The sequence below is a fragment of the Sparus aurata genome, chromosome 19, assembly GCF_900880675.1.
Source record: "Sparus aurata chromosome 19, fSpaAur1.1, whole genome shotgun sequence".
Classification (NCBI taxonomy): domain Eukaryota; kingdom Metazoa; phylum Chordata; class Actinopteri; order Spariformes; family Sparidae; genus Sparus; species Sparus aurata.
In genome coordinates, this window is record NC_044205.1 from 8,878,293 (window position 1) to 8,898,647 (window position 20,355).

Sequence of the window (20,355 nt, forward strand, 5' to 3'; positions counted from 1 at the left end):
GTGGCCGCTTTGAAGAACATAAAACATAATCTGCTTTGTTGAACACTTTTCTTGTTTACTGCATAATTCCACATGTGTTCCTTCATCGTTTGGATGTCTTCAATATTGATCTACAATGTAGAGAATAATACAAAAGAAAGAAAACACAGGGAGTCATGATGCAAAATACACAATTTGGCTATGGTGGACAGTGAAATGGCCTGCATGGCTGCATATCTGAACATGTTCAGCACCACAAACTGTACAGCTGTGCCAAGTTTCATGCTTTTACCTCACATTTGGCGCACATCACCTGGACTATGAGTGTGCTTCGTGAGAAAAGTGTTAAGAGAGATGCATTTTTAATCAGATGTAAGTTTTCAACAGAATCCCTGACAGCAGCATCATTACTGAAGGGGCAGCCCATGTTTTCCCATGTCAAGATGGACAGGTCTGATTTAACCAAAGCAACATTTTTCAAACTCTACCCCGGGACAGCGTGAATGACAGCCCACTTTTTGCAGTGTGGTGCCTCCCTCCCTCTCTCTCTCTTTCTGGCTGCTGCTCTCGAACCCCGGAACCGGCCTAATACATCAGCAGTATGTTCGCAGGCTCGGGCTGCGTGCGAGGAAACATGAGCAGGGTGCGCTATTCAGAGTCCCGGGCGGCGCGGCGCAGGCCGCTGGATAAAGCGGAGGAGGAGACGGCTGTCCGTGAGGTTTGAGTTCAGGATCTCAGGAGGGGAACATGTGAGCGGGGAATGGGCGACTGGAAACAGGATTATTGTTGTACACAGCAGAGAGACGCAGGAGGGGCCCGGGACAGGTAACTGACCGAGACACACTCACACACACTATTGTTTTTTTTTTGTTTTTTTTGTTTTTTTTAGATGAATGCACTTATAATATATTTGGATGTAGTGAAGGATAAAACCAACGGCAGACACTTTGAATGAGCAGGACTGAGTTTATTCTCACATTAGTCCTCTAGTCATTTAAAGCTCAAATATAGAGATCAGAACTCTAAACTGACCGCCAGTCTGATCTTTAATTAGTGTGATTCAGCTCAGTGGACATCCCTCCATGGTGGGCTGCGGTCAAGCTGCTGCCGGTGGCACCACATCACCGTGCGCGTGACACATTCAATAATCAACCTGCTCGGAGAAAATGTTTTTAAAGTGAAGCTGAAGCAGAAACGCGTGCTGTCGAAGCGTCCGGGTGTGCGGGGCTGTTTGCGTTTGCGTTAACACGGGAGAACACGAGTCAAAATAAACCAATCGGGGGTTTTATGGACGGAGCGGAGCTGTGTGAGATGCTTGAACTGGAACTCTAACGTGTTTTTTTTTTTTTTTTTTTTTTTTTTTACTCCGGGCAGGTTTCTTACAATCCAAAGCACCGAGTCTGAAGACTGTAACTGTAGTAAGTCCTCTATTGTACCCGCGTTGATTATAGCAAGGGAAAGTTGAGTTTTTATGAAAGTAAATAGAAGTAAATATATTTCTCCATATTCCCCACAATGAACCTGCGGTCTGTACTGATTTTCCAAAACGTATTTCCAAATGTATCTGCACTATGAACTTCATCGTAACTCTTTGCAACGAACTGGAATCGCAGATGTAAATGTTTACAAAGAGCGACCTTATAGTGACGCATAACCAACTGCGCTTTTACGCATGGCTTCGCTCCAGCTCCAAGATAATCTCACCTGCTATTTAAATACATGCGCATTCCTATGAGGAGTCACATCCTCATGCTGCGAGGTGACCACCCGCCGCAGATAAGCTGTTCGAATGATAATTTATGCGAGAGGTGCCCTTCCCCAACCAGGACTGATTTTTAAACGGTTAATGAGCACCGTGGATATTAAAGTAGATGTCATGTGTCTTATTATCACCGACCCAATGTCATAATTCTGTTTGAAGACTGCATCAGTGTGTCGCACATCCTATAGTATCCACTCTCGTTCCACAGGAGAGAGACTGGGACACTGTGACACATCCAAGGAGATTTTTTTTCTTATATATAAATATCTTTTTCCCCCATTTTTTATCAATTTTTCAACATCAGAGAAATTGGGGGGAATATCTGGCCAAAGATGAACACCATCGTGTTTAACAAGCTGAGCAGCCAGGTCCTGTTCGAGGAGAAGGCGAAGGAGGTGGAAATGAGCAGCAGAAATTATTTGGAGGTCATCGACGGGCAGCATCCGGACCTCCTCTCCAGCAGCCAGACCATCAGAGACAACCAGGCCATCAGGCACAGGCGGAGCGGGTACGTCGAGCTTCCTCTTGCTGTCTTTTAATTGCACGTGTTGGCTTGTGTTAAAATGTGGATGATATGGAGCGTGGGGGTTTTTGTTTTCTGATGAGGTGTGCGGTGGTTTTGTTATCAGGGCTTCTGCGGCTGTCTCTCCATCAAAACTCTGACAGGGCTTCTTTGGTCAGATTGCTAAGAAATAAAAAAAAATAAAAAAATGACATAGGTGATTCATTGGATTTTTGAATGGGTAGATGCAGCTGTGCGCACTTTTATTTACACGCATACAACTGAAAATGCACTCAGAGAAACAATTTCCACAGAAAACCACTTCTACTTTTCATCTGGAGGCTGAGACACACACCTGATCGTCCAGTCTCTCTTTTTTTCCCCCCCTTCTTTTCTTTCCACGTGGCTCTATTGCAACAGGATCTGATGGATGAAGGGAATCAGCGCGTGCCTCTTCCCAATCTGGTCCTCATTTAGGTGTTGGTGTTCACAGCTAATTTTCCACACAAAAAAAAAAACAAAAAACAAAAAAAAGATTAATAAGTCAGCCGTGTTCAGTAGCGTGTCTCCTAGAGGTCTCCATCTGCCTCCAATACGTAAATGTGCCCTTCAGCTCCCTGTGTGGTCCAAGCCAATCACAGGAGGACAGAGCGTTGTTTGCGGAACATGTGTTTTATTTTATTCTCCTCCTCGTCCGAAAATGTCATGTAACTCCATTATGTGTGACCCGTTATCGAAATGTTAATTGCGTACGTGTGAGAGAGACGACGGAGCACGCAGTGACCTGAAGGAATCTCCTCGAGGAGTAACCTTCAATAGTAAGAGTAAATGTCATGAACTTCTGTGGCTGTAATGTTCCATCTCAAGGGAAGCATCAGTTCTAATGAAGAACATTGAATTATTAAACAGAGGCGTGTGTGTGTGTGCGTGTGTTTAAAGCACCTTACAGAACGCACTAAAACATCCTTTTCGGATGTTCATACCGATCTAGATTACAAGGAAAATATTTGTAGAACACGAACCTCAGGCAGAACTGAGGTTAGACTGAAATATGTTACATCTGCTGTCAGTGGAGCTTTTTTGGGGGGAGATAAACGGAGGAGCGGAGCAGAGCGCAGCGCCATACTGACATCTACAGGTTCAGAGAACCTGGAGCTAAGGTGAGACCGAGCCCCTCGATGGAGCAGGAAAACCACCAGACGGACCTCAGCGAGAAATGAGTGGAGGAAAAAAAAAACCTCACAGGGTGTCCTTGTTCTGCAGGGATGAATTTATAGAGACTATTTTGCGGCGTTTTATCACGACAGTATTTAAAAAAAAAAAAAAAAAAGTGAGTGAGTTGCTGATTTGGGACTTTGGAATATATCTATTTTTAGTCGGGGTATATTCCTGCTGCGGTGTTTTTTACAGCATCCTCTGGACTTTTTTTTTTTTTTTTTTTTTTGTAAAAGGAAAACCAGAAGTTATAATTTCAGTTTTTCTGTCAGCCATCTGTGTGATGGTTTTGGCTGTGACTGTGACCCATTGTTCCTCAGTCACTTCTCCCGGGCGCGAAATGTTAATCTGGCAGAAATGTGCGCCTTGAGCAAAGATGTTTTTGTTTGTTTCGTTGCAACGTGTTGGCGGTTTGCGGGACCCGTAATGAAAAATAAACTGCGAGTGGCCGTTTCTCTCTCTCTCTCTCTCTCTCTCTCTCTCTCTCTCTCTCTCTCGGCTGTGTCTCTGTCTCTCTCTCTCTCTCTCGGCTGTGTCTCTCTCTCTCGTTTAATCCAGCCTCTTAATTGCAGAGCTCTGGGTGAGAAAATTGCACGCTGCCTGCAGTGTTCACTTCATGACTAACGTGCTCAGACAACATGCTTGCAGCTGCACAGTGTTGTTTGGTTGACTTCAATAAACAACATAATCCTGCTTTTCTTTTATGGCTCTGAAAACCAGATTTTTTTTCCCCCCTTATTTTTTCGTCTCATTTTAATTTGAAAAAGGGGGAAACTTTGAAATTTAACCTCACCAACATGTTACCCTGAGCGTCATGTTACTTTCCAAATACGGAGTGTGCACACGTGTGAGCGGGGGGACAACCTGTGGCTTAATCGAGTGAAATAAAATGAGTGGCCATTTTTCTTTGGATTATTTTCAAGCAAAAAAAATGTCGTCTTGGTCTTCTTTGGTCCTCTGTTTTTGTCTTGTGTCATGAAATCAACTTGCAAATTAATCGACAATGAAAAAAATCCAGTTGCAGCCCTATACATGTCAAATCAGCCTTCATAAATCTACAAAGAAAGACTGAATCCTGCATGTTTATTTGTTATAAGACACGTTTGAAAGGAGTAATTGAGAAAAAGATAAATATCCTCGACAAAAAACACCAAAAAGTCCAGATTTAGGTCCAAGTGTCCCCTAAAAGTGTCCCTATACATGAACTATATAAAGGTTTCATGTGTGCATCTGCGTGCTATCTGGTAGCAGGTCTTTGGTTTTGTGTCCGGCTCACGGTCCACGTGTTCCTCCACAGGGGTCGTCCCAGCGGCGGCAAAGTGCGACACAAGCGCCAGGCCCTGCAGGACATGGCGCGGCCGCTCAAGCAGTGGCTCTACAAGCACCGAGACAACCCCTACCCCACCAAGACCGAGAAGATCCTGCTGGCCCTCGGCTCGCAAATGACCCTGGTCCAGGTGAGTCTGCTCTCTGTTTGCTTTTTTTTTTTTTTATTTTGGACAAAATTAAAGCTAAAGTATGCCAGGAAAAGTGAGGTTCTTCTTAATTTTTCAGTGTGATTCAGTGAAGGGGGGAAAAGTGAGATTGGATTTCTGTGGTTGAGTTTCTGTGTGATCAGGTCTGAAAGGCAGGACTCCTGCTTGTAGTTTGGAATTAAGAGGCTGCGAGTAGAAAGTGTTTTCACATCTTGAGCTGTTTGTTTTACACCTCTCTTGTGCTGTGGTGGTTGATGTCTGTAACATTTCTACCTTCATCCAGATGCTACAGCTGACGTGTAAACTCTTTAAAAAAAAAAGTGGTTTTATTTGTCACATTTTCTTTGAATTATAGAAGTACAAACAGGAGAAGCTCCTCAGAATATCCTGAGAAAATTTAGAAAAATAAACCTACTTCAGTGTCGCAGAAATGTATTTCCCTCTTCCCTCCTCTCGCCTCATGAATTCTCATATTTATCTTGGGGCCCCTCGGTGGTTCCCAACCACTAATTAATTATACTTACACTTACAAATAAATTCAAGTTTTATTGCACCCTCTGCTGCTAATACGAGAGCAAAGTGTTCCGACCCGACTGCTGACAAAATGACGACCGAGAGGAAAACCCGCCGGTAGAGTATACGAGTGTGTTCTGCGTCTGGCACGTTCGGCCGTGTGTGTGTGTACAGTATCATCTGGCTGACAAGGTCACTGATACGGCCTCACACAGTCTGCGGCGGCTCTCTCGGGCAGCCGGCCACAGCGCTTAATCTGTTTCTCATTTTTGGGAGCCTGATGGAGCTGTTTGTTTTGGGGAGGGCGAGCAGAGTGCAGAGGAATGCTTTGAGTCGGACATCGGCGAACACACACACGCACACATCGATGCTGACGTCGGGATACCGGCAGCGGTGTCAGAGGTCAGGCGATGATTTTTTGAGGTCGATGACGAGCGGGCACATTGCCTTTTGCTGCATTTTTCCACACGACGGAGGCCTGCTGAGCTTTTTTTACTCGGGCTTTTTTCATTTTCAAACGGAAAGACGTTGAGTGGACTGATCGAATAGTTGCTCGGCAGAAAATTGTCATAATTTATCTCTATTAACAGATACCTGCATGTGAATCCAGAATCTACAGGCAAACGTTTTGTGTGGGACGTGTTCTGGTTCCTTTTTGTAGTCAGTTTGTAGTTCAAACAGTACTGACCAATCATGTTTGAGTAGGCTCTGGTTGAACAGATGCAGGTGAACAGTCTGTGTAGAGATTTAGCTTTTTATTAGCTAAAACACAAGTGCATTTATGTAGAGAAAAATCTGCTCAATCGTTGTCACGTGATAGCCGACGGACTCCTACATTGATAATTGATTGATAACTTTGTAAACGACATATAAATGGGTTTTGGTTTGAGACTAATTAAAACAAGCTACTGGAGGCTCCACCCTGACATCTACGATCGGGTGGGATTTGTATTATTTTCCTATATTTTCGGGACTAAACTTAAAGGATAAGTTCGACCAAAAAAGGAAAATTCAGTCAATATCTGCTCACCTCCATGTCGACGGGTGGGCGGGTGGAGTATTGTAGTCCACAGAACATTTCTGCGGCTTCACAGGAAAACAGTGTTGCAGCATTCTCGGGGAATTGTTTTAAAGACGTTAAAAAAAAACACTCCACACAGCTTGCCCTGTGTGTTCCAAGTCTCCGGAGGCTCAGAGACCCAGACATTATTTATTGGCTCACCGCGGGGTCGAGCTCATGCTAACACTTTTAGCTTTGCAGCTATAATGGAGATGTTGGCTTCCAGAGTCTTTGATCAAGCCAGGCGAGCGGTACGGAACCATTTTATGTCTTCTCCCCATCTACTTGTGCTGTTTTCTAATAATGTCGAGTACAAAGCTTCCCCTGACTTTCCATCGGCATGGTGTGTGGACAATGATTGAACTGGAATTTTTCGGTGAACTCTTCCTCTACAGCTAATCTAAAACTAATCGATTATTTGGCAAGTGATCGACGAATGATCAAATATGAAAATAACTACTTGGTGCGGCCCTCGGCGGCGTTCTCTTCCTTGCCTCTCTGGTCATGGAGGCTGAGCGCTACCCGGTTCTTCCACTGTTTAGTCCAAACAGACCACTGCTGCCGCTGCCAGTAATGTAGCCTGCATCACTTTAAGTGAAGTTTTCCCTGGAAACACCCACCTGGCACCAGGTATTTCAAGCAACTAAATCTGTCATGTTTTAGCAAAACAGTCCCTTTTTTCCATGTAAATGTTGTAAATTATTTCTCTAGAGTTTGTGCTAGTGTGCCATCTCTCCATCACCATGCCTGCATGCCGTCTCCTCTACGGTACATACGGTGCAGACAGGCACGGGGGTGAGAGAGCCGCTCTGGCAGATGGGTTCCTCCTCTTTTTTAAATCTCTCTGGGTGTCATCTGAGCAGGTGTGCCACCCCTGTCTCGTTTTGCTCTCACCCCATAGACAGCTGTCTCTCCTCCGGTCGCCATTAGCAGGCCGTCCCACGCCTCGCCTCATCTCATCTCATCTCGCCTCCCCTCCGGCCAAGTCACGTGCACTCAGTGCCGCCCTCAACCTTTAGTGCCACAGCTGGAGACGATAGGGATGTGGGATGTTCCTAGTTAATGAGAAACACAATACTGAAAGAGGGGATCAGAAAAATAAGTAGTCTAGCATAAGGCCCCTGTCCCAGCCCCTCCGTAAGCTGCTCGGAGTCTATTGAGCATGAAAAGTTATTCTAGTATAACATCTAATGGTCTCCCTTCCTAGTGAAAGGAAGAGCGCTGGCTCGAGTGTCTTTTTTATTGCATCTTGAGGACACTGTTGGAAAAAATGTACTGTTGGAGGGAGGCAGCGTGGGTCCAGAATAAGCATCGGGGACGTACATCTCGGTCGGAACATTCGTTAATGAAACGTTGCATCTGCTGGCGGCGCGGCCTTCGGGAGGGTGTTAAATGTTTCTACATGGCACCGGGACAGAAGAGATGCGTGCTGTGATGTCTCTCCAGAGCGTCTGGGATGTTTCTCGAGGCTCGGTTTCAGAGAGCCGCTCTGCAACTTGACTCTGTTTCTGTCTTCTGCCTCGAGTCTCTCTTGGTTTTTCTGAATGAGACCGATGGCTGGCGGAGAGCAGACATTTTCATAAGGGATAGTCTTTGCTTTGCTATGGATGTGGAGGTGTTTGGAATCAAAACAATAACATATCTGTCCATTTGCTCTCTCTTTTTTTTTTCTCTCTCTCTCTCTCTCTCTCTCTCTCTCTCTCTCTGTCTGTCTGTCTCCCCCTCCATCTCTCTCTCTGTCTCTCTCTCTCTCTCAGGTGTCCAACTGGTTCGCAAATGCCAGGAGGCGGCTGAAGAATACGGTGAGGCAGCCAGACCTGAGCTGGGCGCTCAGGATCAAGCTCTACAACAAATATGTCCAGGGCAACGCTGAGAGGCTGAGCGTCAGCAGCGACGACAGCTGCTCAGAAGGTACGGCTCCTTCTCTTCTCTCCGAGTGAAAGAGGTCCGAGTCGTGAAACAACAACAGAGAATTCACGAACCGCCCGTGTCACAGCTGAACTATTCAGAGCTCTGTTGGAACTGTGGAAGGAGCGTTTCATGAAAGATGCTCCTGTGTTGCATTGTGGGAATTGTAGTGTGCACAACTTTTGGAGCCCGAGATGAAAAATGGGGATGTCTCAGCCTCTCCAGCAAAGATTTTAACTTAGTATTTAAAAAAAAAAAAATAGATTTAAAAATCCGTCTCCCGTCTTTTGAGTCCCCTTACTTGAATTCAATAATACAATCCAACCACACTAAACTGCTGGAGTACTTCTGTAGGGGCAAATTAAAAAAAATGCACTCTCTCTCCCATGACATTTGGGCTGTTCTCACAGAGAAGCTTTTGCTAATTCCGAGAGCTTCTAATTTCAGTTTATATTGTGACTACACGATACTTACCCGTGGAACACACCGCCTGCTTGTGTAGTGTAGTGTAGTGTGCGACGGCTGCCCGGTTCTCTACCCGTGTGTGTCCAGCGTGGCCGCTGCCAACCATTCCTTTTACTCTTGAGTTTGCATTTGATAATCATCAGTAGGAACGATTTCACGATTTTTCCTCTACCCCGATTTTGAAAGGGCGAGAGAGCGGGAGAGAGAAAGAGATGCAGGGACGGAGAGGAAGAAATATGCGCACAGGACTGCCGTTCACCTACCGTGTGACTCCTCCTCGTGACTGTGACGTCCTGAATCGAAATTCCTCCTGTGTTTAACCAATTAAGTACCAATTTAAAATGAGTGATTTAAAAAAAAAAAAAAAGTTGGGACACTGTAAAACATGAAAAGGAACAGATTGCTGTTTTTTTGAAGTGTTACGATGTGTCCCTGAGCTCTGTTGTTATATCAGACACAACTATGTGTCTCACAAAGTGCTGAACCTTCCTCCTCATCCTTGTTTGTGAGCCTTTTTGAGCATGCACCTCTCATGCCTAATCATGACACCATCACCTGTTAGCGGTGAACCTGTGGAACGTTCCAGGTGTAACGGGTGTGTTTGGAGCGTTCCACAGATTTCCTAGTCTTTTGCTGTCTCCGTCTCAACCTGCTTCAGACTTGTTGCTGGCATCAAATTCCAAATAAGCGCATATTTGCGAAAAATTAATTAAGGCATTAATATGCGATAAAGGATTAGCAAATGATCAGATTCTGTTTTATTTTACAGAATCCCAACTTTTAGGTATCAGGGTTGTAGTGTAGTGCCAAGAGTAAATACTGGCCCTGGGGCTGAACAGGGGTCCACCTGTCAATGCATATCATCCTTTATTACTAAAAATACTAAAAGAGACATTGTCAATATTCGTATTTATTGAGTGTTTCTCCCTCATTCACAGACAACAGCAGTGTTAGTTATCACTCCTTGTCTGTGACCTTCCACCTCTTCAGTTATGGTTGCTTGTTAATGGGAAAGTAGGAAGTCCGGGGTTATAGTTGTCTTCTAGAGAAATGCTACATTACTATTCTTGAATCTGCGTCTGACTCTGACCCATGACACTGCTTTGACTGACAGGACGTGACATGCACACGTGTTATAAACATTGCATTTGCGTTGCTGCTCTATCCATCAATCTGATGGATGGTCACATCAGAGTGGCGCAGTGAGAATGATGAGTTCGGCTGGAAATTCAAACTCTGCTTTGACCCTGATGCTCTTTGTACAGAGTAACCAAGAAAGGCTCCTTACATCATACTTTCATGCCCCCAAAATTCAAATCTAGCATTATGACATGAACTGAGGCCAAACGGCCCGTCCTAAGAGCGGGCTGATGCTATGCAGAGCCATGTTCTGGACATATATAAATGGTGAGTGTGCGACCCAGCAGGGAGACGTCGAGGCCATCGGGCTATGACACACTGTCATTAAGACACCCCGCTAAGCCAACATCTGTCTCCCAGCCTGCAATTGAAAATGAGTAGCTTTCTGTCAGCCGTGTATTTACAGCAACAGCTTTTTGCACTCACTGACAGCGCCGAAAACATGGTCAAAAACAAATAAAAAAATATGAAACATACATACTCGTGCAGCGCAAGGACGAACAGAGAGGAAGAGCGCTGTGGTGTCGGGGATCTCTAATTAAATTTTTGAGGAGGAGAGGCTGAGCGTGTGGCTGGAGGAGGAATGTGCGCATGGTGTTTGCATTGTGTCCGCCACAGGCCACTGTACCACCGGAGGCTCTGTATATCTCTGTGACTCTTCTTTCTGTCACATTATGGTTATGAAGCTATCCGCAGCCTGCTCCCACTTCTGACCCTCGCTCTAAAGGCCCTCTATTATGTTTTTAAGCCTGTTCTTTTGTTCCAGAGGCTATTTATGGGGCCAGACCTGACCCCTCTGACTCGACGTACATTCCTCTTACTGTCCTTAAATGGTCCAGCTTGTTTTATAGCTATGGTGGCAAGTGAGGGGGAGCGAATGCTGTTTTTCCTGCGTGGGGATCTGGAGAGGCCCCGCTGTCAAGAAGGTGCAGGAAAGGGAAGTTTTATCTGAAAAAGGTGGCAGACGTGGATGTAAATGAATGCTTTCATTGGGATTATAATGACAGGTCGGATTTATTATCAGTCGTGTGGTTTAGCAGGAGATCCTGAAGCGCTCGCCGAATGCTGCCTCGGAAATCTCAGGGGAAGGAGAGCGAGTCGGCTACCTCCATGTGTTTCTGATATGTGGGAGCTATAATTTTAATTTGGCCCAGACTGAATCAAATGTCCAACCTCCCAAATTACAAAATCACAGTCTTGGCAGGGACAGTAACTAGAGTAAACGTCTCCCTGATTTTCCTCCTGCCAGAGGATATCTGGTTTTTCAGTACCGTGTTTTATCTTTCCTCCCCGTGTCTTTCATCAGGTACGGACCTGCGCTTTAATTCAATCTCATCGGCTGCAGAGCACCCTGGAAATGATTTATTTCTGCAGGGGAATAGAGGGGCAATGTGCTCCTGATGGAGAGGAAGTAGTCTACCATCCGCTACGGTTTGGTAATGCGTCTTAGGTCTCGGCTGGGCTTTCTGCTCTTGAGGCGATGCCAACAGGAGGGCAGGGGCACCAGCTCCCCCCTGCCTCGGTATTTAGACTTGAGAAACGTGGAAATAAGCAGACCCTGAGTCAGTGGGGATGAACGTGCATTGCACAGAAGTTCACGGAACGTTTGCTGAAGGAAATGTGTGTTATTGCTCTGTGCTCTGGTGCAAAATGTAACCCGTAAACTGTGATGTCATCATACTGAAAATATTCACACATCAATGCAAGCAATAATGACATTATATTTAAATACAATGGATGTCTATAGGAGATGATGTTAAATTCCAAAAAATGATTATACCAGTGAAAACACTTGTGTGCTGAAATTTCAAATGATTTGATACACAGTTGTTTTTGTTATCGGAGGTGTTTTAAAAATCTTCTACTTCAGGAAAACATGATTGAACATGCTAATTTATGACATTTTTTTGAAAACACAAGAAACTACATACAATAATGCACAGATTTTTTTGCGGGGGGGGGAAGGCACAGAAGAAGATAAATAGGAAGAAATGCAGGACAGTATCGGCATGACTAAAAATAACATTTGGAAAGATGCCCTTTGCTGAAGGAAGTGCATGTGATTGCCATGTGCATCTAATGTATTGCAGCATCAAACTCTGTAAAACTGTACATGTCATCATAGTAAACGATTCACACAAACAACATTGCCTGATAATGAGCATTTTGAAATTCAAATTGGAGTTTCTACTGTATACAGCAGCTAAGATATTAGGAATAAAAAAAACAAAAAACATTCACAACAACATGTCTACAAAGAAGTACACAAGATTTGAAATAGATATACAAACCAGTGTGTTCAGTAATAACCTACTGAATATGCTAATCTAATCAAAGTTTTATGAAATTCTGGAGATACATTGAATTACTCACAGAAAAGGAAAAAGAAGAATGCAAATAGGAAGAAATACTTGGAGAGACTTTGCTTGGAAAATGTATCTCTGAATTGCATTGAAATGTTTTTTTTTGTCGTCTTTCCCCTCGATGATGTAGACGCTGACAACCCCCAGAGGACGCAGAGTGGCCCCGAGGAGCTCACCAAACCCATGTACCAGAGCGTGATCAAGAAGGAGGGCTCCTCCATGGTGGGCATGGCCATGGGCATGGGCATGGGCATGGGCGCGGGTCTGCGCTCGGCCGCCTCGCTGACCGAGGACTACGTGTCTCCCCCCAAGTACAAGAGCAGCCTGCTGCACCGCTACCTGAACGACTCGCTGCGCCACGTCATGGTGGCCAACGCCGTCATGGACGCTCGCAAGAGGAACCACTCCGGCTCCTTCAGCTCCAACGAGTACGACGACGAGCTGCTCTCGCCGTCTTCCTCCGAGGCTGAGGCGAACTTTGTTTATCGGGCTGGTAAGGAGCCACATTTCTTGCATTCTTTCCCTTCGAGAGTCTCCCTCGCACACACGACATCCTTCACTTTTGTTCTTTTTTTGTCCCCTCCATCTGCACATTTTGTTTTAATTCCTGCAGCTGGTCCATTATTTCCAACTGTCTGCCTCTCTAGCCGTCCTCCTGCCTCTCGCTCTCTGTATTACACCCTCTGCTCTGCTGCCTTTTCACACTGTCTTCTTCCACCTCCATACTTTCATTTCATTGAACATATTTGCAGAAAGTGATTTTCGTGACTATTGAAGGTGCTGTAAACAGGGACCTGATCCCTTAACAAAAAAAAAGACATGGCCCACATTAACACGCACCCACGTATCCACAACAGAGGAGCCCATGTCCTGTCACTTCAAACGCCGCAGCCAATGCAGAGAAGGAATTCCCCCCAGCCAGCTCCTCTGACCAGGCTTTAGCAGGCCAGACACAACAAGGCCATGTGGAACACGCTCACTTTCAGACTACTGTTTGGCATGCCTTTGATCCCGCCATGAGGTCCCGCTGAGAGAGCAGGGGCGAAAGCGAGCGGCCTGTGTTTTTTTTTTTTTTGCGCGTTGGCAGGCTACGTGTGTGCGCGACGCTTAAAATAAAAAGCATACATTTCTTTTTTTAACGTGAAGTGAACGCCACCGTTAAAGAAAAAAGCAACTGTGACAAAAATACCACGCTGAATCCCTCGATATGGGTCACTTGTTTTTTTTTGCACTTCTGCTGCAGATGCTCTCGCCAGCGATCCGAGGAGTCGGAGGTATTCAGACCTCGCACTCGCTCGCTCGCTCCAGAGGAAGTCATTTTCTGTGATTAATATTTCGACAGAATGGAAAACACATTCCAGAGTGAGATGAAGCCAGTCGAAGCTACTGTTTTATTGTCTCTTTCGCTCCGGATGTGTGCTCATGCGCAGTTTGCTCTGTCGTTCTTGACACCTACAACTTGTTGCCTCACGGACTTAATTACTGGCATGTGTTTCTATTTGGGGCTTTTTTTGTCATACAGCCGTTCTTTTGGATTGGATGCAACTCTGTAAACCACTTTAAAATCAATGATAACCAACTGAAGTAGAAAAAAAAAAGAAAGGTTCAGATTGCAAAATGATGACCAGATGTAGACAGAAATAAATGGCGTGTAATCAGTGTAAAACTGCAAAGACTTAAGGAAAAATAAAAGTTATCGTTTGCAGTTAATTCAATTTACATTTTATTTTCATCTATTTAATCAACTTAAAATGTGTAGTGGGTTTAAGTGTTGTGACTTAAAGGGATCAGTAAAATAAAAGTGCTACAAAGTGTTCAATTCATTAATTAAATCCAGTCTCCAACCAAGTAAATGGCATATAAGTAAACTTCCCAGCATGCATTTTTTGAGGGGCTAAACCTTTTTGCAATTAGCTGGAGCAAAGGCTGCAACTAATAACTTTCCTTATTGATTAAGCTGACCATTTATTTCATCGTTAATACATTAATTAGTATGAAAGGTGTCAACACATTTTGGGTGAAGTCTTCAAAGTGCTTCTGTTGTGTCCGATGTGTCTTTATTATCATAAACTACACAGAGAAGCAGCAAATCCACACATTTAAGAAGCTGGAACCAACAAATGTTTGATATTTTTGCTTGAAAAACGGCTGAAATGATCAGTGGATAATCAGCATTGCTGTTAATTAATTTTCTTTCAGTCAGTTATTTCACATTGTCAAGGCAGCCGGGAACCTCGTGTTTCAAAGTGGAAAAAGTTCAAAATGTTGCACAGTAATGTCACTGACACTCCCCTAACTGTAAATTAAGTGCCAGTCCCTCGCGAACCGCAAAAAACAATGCGTGCTCCGGAGATTCCAGCCTGCAACCCATCTGAGCTGTGGACGGTCACGGTCGGATCCGTCCAAGCTCTTCTTCAGCTGAGAGCGCAGAGCCTGTGTTCAAAAACCAATAGTAGTGATATCACCTTCTCTTGAGCATGGTCAGGTTGAAGGTGACAGAGTGACGGAGGACGAGGGCTCCGTGCAGCCGACGAGCCGGTTTTATTGTGTTTCATTCGAAGGGTCCTCTCACGGACAAATGTGTTTCGTATTATCTGAGTGCTAAGGATGGCGGGGAGGGGGATGGGGAGCGGGGGGGGGCGTGTGTGGGGTATGAAATGCATCAACCGCCGCAACGGTAACAGTCCTCGCGATCAAAAAACCTTGAAACCCTGTGACCTGAACGACCATCAGGCTTTTTCACGTCCAGGCACCTGCTGGGACTCACAGATGGCGAAGGAAAGAAAGAGATGGATAGACCAAGAGAGACTTATAACTCCTCCCGTACCAGACTTTAATAAGACAAATCCCAAAAAAAGGATTAATTCACCTGGCCGGCCTGCTGTTTTTAATAGAGAGTAACTATTTTATCTCTATGGTTAATATAATTTCTTGGCTCTGGCGTGTCCCTCTTGGATTTCTCAGGCTCTGGCACCTTTACAGAAGTGTTACTCTGTTACATGCAAGAGGAGCTTTTGAATCCACACATGGAAAGTTCTCCGAGGCGGTGTTGACTCACGGGATCGAACACCTGCTGGGGCCCTCCGATCCGATCGCCGCGGTCGAACAAGAAAGGAAAGAAAAGAACAGAAAGGAAAAGTCGAGAAAATGAAATTTTAATTCCACATCTGATCTCGCAGGAGCAGACAGCAAATCAAAGAGGGAGGCAGACAGTAATAATTTGAAGCTCAGGTTTGCATCATTTCCTCTGTACTTCTTCCTCCCCCCCCAGATATTTTTGTAGCGAACACATTTCTCTGCCACAAATAGTTTTATTGTGTTGTCATGATGAGAGAAAATCCGAGCAGCAGAAGAGATATCAATTATACAAAAAAAAGGGGAAAAAAGACAGAATAAATAAGATGAATGTTCCCCAAAAAAAATGTCTGATATTTTCTGTAGGGAGGAAAAGAATTCGAACTTGAAACAAAGAGCACAAACTGTGTCTTTTGGCACATTCTTTTGCCGGATTCCTGCCCACGAAACAACTTTGATTGGTCAAAGAAAAAGTGGCGTGCCTGGCAACCACCGTCCCATTGGCTTAAAGTCCATTAATGGGCCAGTTGGCTGTTGTTGAGCCCACAGTGTTATCTGTGACTACAAAGGGCAGTCAGACGTGGCAGGAGATGGAGAGTGTAGATTTACCCCAGTGGAAAACTACACTTCTGCCGGCTTGAAAGGACTCACACACTTGCACGCGCGCGCACACACACACACACACACGCACACACACTCATGTACCATTCAGAGCCCTCCATACAGGCACATGCACACACATATCCAGTGCAAACACCCACATGTACACACACCTACAGTCCAAAGCCAGTGGGGAATTTCATTGAACACAAGGAGCAGTAGAATTCCATCGCACATGCCAGGGGTTTCATGCCAAATTACCCTTTAATGGGATATTAAATGGCAGGAATCTGGCTCAATGTTTTTCTTCTTGCTCTGTACCAGATTTGGCCCCGTCCGATATCATATAGATCATTATACGCCAAATAACTTGCAGCGTTTCTGCAGATGGAGACGGAGAGATCTCGGTCAGACATTTTACACAGGGTTGACAGTGGTACATTTTCTCAGGTTTTCTCCTTTATGGACTCTGGTTACAGCTGAGTGCAGTAGCCTGATGGTGAATGTAGATTGCCTGCCAGTGCTTCTATTGATGTGGAAAAGTACAAATAGCTGAGAGCAAGTCACTGGCCACCAGCGAGTTTCCAGTGATTAGATTGCCTTTTTTCGAGGGCGCATCTATTAAGGTTCAACAAGGAACAGTTCGCTCAAAAATGAGAAGTCAGTCATTGTCTACTCACTCCTATGCCAATGGAAAGTGGAGAGAAAATATGTGGTCCACGATATATTTTATAGAGCCTCATAGCAAAAAAAAGCATTGCAGCAACAACTGGAGTAGATGGGGGCTTGTTTAACTAAGAACAGAAAAAACTTCTGGTGCTCGTCTGGTGTAATCCAAGTATCCGGAAAGCCTTTAAATCCCGAATTGATTGAAGAGTTTTTTGTTGCACCTTCATCAACAATGCTAAAAAGCTCATAGTGAAAATGCCAACATGCTGATGGTGCACACATGTCCCACTTATTGATGATTTGCAAATGTTAGCATGCTAATACCCAGAACTAAGAACTGGCTAAGCATTGATCCCACAGCTGTCTTGGTTGCATCCACCCCACGCTCACTTCTTACCGGCTAGTAGCTACTTGTTGCCTTCACCTTACTCTACCTCTGATTAGCAAATATCATTTTCCAAGTCTTAACCAGTCTCACTCCTCATGCCATCCGACTAACCCAACTCACGGAGGTAACCAATTGTAGGTAGAGTATGTCAGGTCTTAGCAAGAAAGCCTGTGGAATCCAAAATAAAGCTGAGCAGACAGTGTTCCTAGTTCAGGGTGTTGGCATGCTAACATTTGCTTATCAGCGTTAAGCCTAACATGACTGTTTGCCAAATGTCATGGCAACCAATCCAATATTTGCCGAGGCATTTCACTCCAAACCACCTTGTGTAAACCCAATTGGCAGTGATGACTGTTTCAAAGAGGGACTTATTTAAAACAATACCACGATCTTTTCCAAAACTCAGTCAAGTAGTTTGGATGCCTACATTTTGCCAATGAACAGGACGTTGCATGTGTGTTATAAAATACTTGACCACTGAATGAAACCATGTTTGGTACGTGAAAACCGACTATTTAAATCTTTGCTAATTAGCACAAAAAATAAATAAATAAATAAATACATACACCACAGGCTAATAGTCTTTAGTTTTGGAAGTATGTAGCCATAAACCAAAGTAAAGGATCAATTAAATATTTGACCTGGTGATGACGCCAGATGAGAAGTTGATGGATTACCAAAGGGACTTAAATCCAGTTTGAGAGAAACATAAACATTTGCCATGGCTACTACCAGAATTTCTTCAAACTGCCAAAGTGACCTAATTAGTTATTTTCACCTGTTACTGCTGTTTATTATATTGCACATCAACCAATGTAAATAAAAAGTGACTTAGTTCTAAGTCAGGTGCTGTTCAACACTTAGTTTTCTTAAAAATACACCCAATGAAAACAGCAACGTTTGACGGCTGCCACTTGGGTCCTGAGGGCCTTTCAAATGAGGCCACAGTGAGTGCCAGACAGTTATTGAATCCTGGAGAGTTTAGTGGCACTTAAGGAGCTCTGGAGTCGTCAAGGTGAATGGAAGAAAAGTGATCTTAATGTGGAAAAAGAATGCAGAAGAATGTTTGGATTTTGTGTCTCGAGGTAGAACGATCTGATAGTCGTTCATGATAAAAAGAAAAAAAAAGAGATTTCTGTCAGGGCTGTTTTCATATTTTTCGACTAACAAGATATACTTAACTGAATTTCCTTTACCGTTAATGTGTCTTTTGTTTCCTCTCCAAAGAGAAACCCAACTGTGATGATTTATGCAGCAGCGCTGTTGGGATGGGTTGGTGCTTGTGTCTGATTTAAGACTCTGATGTCACGTTCGCTGACTGATGAGCGGCGGCGTAATTCACTGCAGGCCGCAGAGCCACAGGAAAGACAATGCTCGACCCAGGGCCCGCTCGGTGACAATGAGCCTCTCCCGGACGGTTATGGATGAGAAGTCCTCATCGGAGGAATCCAGAGATGTGGATGAACTGGCTACGAATCGCGCTTTCCACAGTTTTCATAGGAAAGGAGAAAGGGAAGACAGTGAGAGGGGTGGAGGGTTTAGGATGTTGTTCCAAGGCAGCAACATTTGCCAAGACTCACTGGGTTCAGGTTGGACTTGAGGAATCAGTGCAGAGGGGATGAGAGGAGGAGAAGGAGGCACTTGTTCCATCCAGATGTAGAGCTGAGTTTCTCCAGCAGTGGCCTTTTGGGACAGAAGAGACAGAAGGGTGTAGTTGGAAGAACTTAGGCATTTCTATGTATCCTTGTATTTCTTCCCATAGAGATAAAGAGAAGACGACAGTTGACAAGGCCTCACTTTATCACGGCGATGACAAAAATACAGGACTTGGATTTAGGGACTGGGTTAGTAAGTTCACAGTCATAGTTTTCATATTTTTGTTCATATTTTTGCACTTGCCCCAAGTGTTGTCTGGCCATGTAGACAGTCTCCCTTTGAATATCTCCTCCTCAAATGTCTGCTTGTGCAATACAGGTGATTAGAATTTCATTTGTTCTCCTCGGAGGATTGGAAGTTTAAAAAATGTCAACAGCAAGATGTCTTTCCAGAAACAGTAATGCTGGATTAGACACTGCCAGCTGTTCTCTCTGGTAGAGAAACACTAGAGAGGCTGGAGTTGAACCAGAGAACCAGCGCTTCCCAAACCGGTCCAAAGGTTCTTCTTCAAGAATTTATTTGAACAAAATAAAAAATAAAAAAGCAACGCTGATGTAAGTCACAAGACAGATAGTTGATGGTTGAAACAAATATCTTTCTGCGGAATCATTAATCCCATCTTTAAGAGAAATATAATGGCTTTATTTAATAATTGTTTTGAAAAGAATTAATTGAACCATGGTTGTGCTATCTTGCTGTGCAGATGAACATTCAGGATATGTCACAGTGGAAAGGCATTTTGCAATTTAACAATACACTTCTCTCTCCACTGAAACAGTAAGAGACACTGGGAATTACAGGATGAGAAATTCCACCAGGCAACTTTTTCTTCATTTAAATCTGTAAACAAAAAGTTTTCATATCAGCACATATCGGATGACATGTAACTGATACCGATGTATCTGTGATTGGCCAATTATGTCAGCCACCCAATATATCGGTCAAGTTCTAAACTTGACATCATGTTGTGTATTATGTAGCGTTCCTGTATGCTTTGATTATTGCATCTAATTTCCTTTTCCTTGCTGATGAGTCATTCTGGCATATTTCAGAGTTTTTAAAATGATGGTTGTTGCCTATATCGAGAGTTTTTATTTTGTCAATAAATGTATTTTACGCAGAAATTGGCATTTTCTGGCGCACCGATGTAGGCTGAAAAAGAACTTTAGCGTGATGCTGAACTGAAAACAAGATTTATAGCTGAGTCTTTGCATCGAAAAGCAAAATCCCCGTGCAGCCCTCTCTCATCATCCTGATACGCTTGTCTTCCAAATTCAAATAAGCGAAACAGTGGTTTATTTTTCTAATTCCAACAGGGCGCGCCCCCCTGGACGGCTAAAAGGATCGTATGTCATCATTGTCACGGGGGAGAATACAGAATCCATCAGAGCTGATTATTCTTGACAATGTCATTCACCAATACAGAGTTTGTTGCCTCGACTGTTGAAATCCGTGTCAAGGATTGTTCTTGCTGCAGGAGAAAGTATCGTGTCACTGAGAGGACTGAGAGGTGCAGAGATTTAGAGGTTTCTTGAGAAATGCGTGGGTGGTGTATGTTTGGTGAATTGGCCCTTTAAAGTCAGCT

General features: G+C 44.2%; 1 protein-coding gene across 1 annotated transcript in view; it reads left to right on the forward strand.

Moving 5' to 3' along the window:
* Positions 1-613: 613 nt before the first annotated feature.
* Positions 614-20,355, forward strand: part of mkxa (mohawk homeobox a) — a 30,231-nt gene continuing 10,489 nt past the window's right edge. The window contains exons 1-5 of the mRNA XM_030397540.1: positions 614-804; positions 2,046-2,249; positions 4,756-4,915; positions 8,264-8,417; positions 12,513-12,875. Of these exons, the coding sequence (XP_030253400.1) occupies positions 740-804; positions 2,046-2,249; positions 4,756-4,915; positions 8,264-8,417; positions 12,513-12,875 (946 nt within the window). The 5' untranslated portion in view covers positions 614-739. The remainder of the gene's footprint in view (positions 805-2,045; positions 2,250-4,755; positions 4,916-8,263; positions 8,418-12,512; positions 12,876-20,355) is intronic.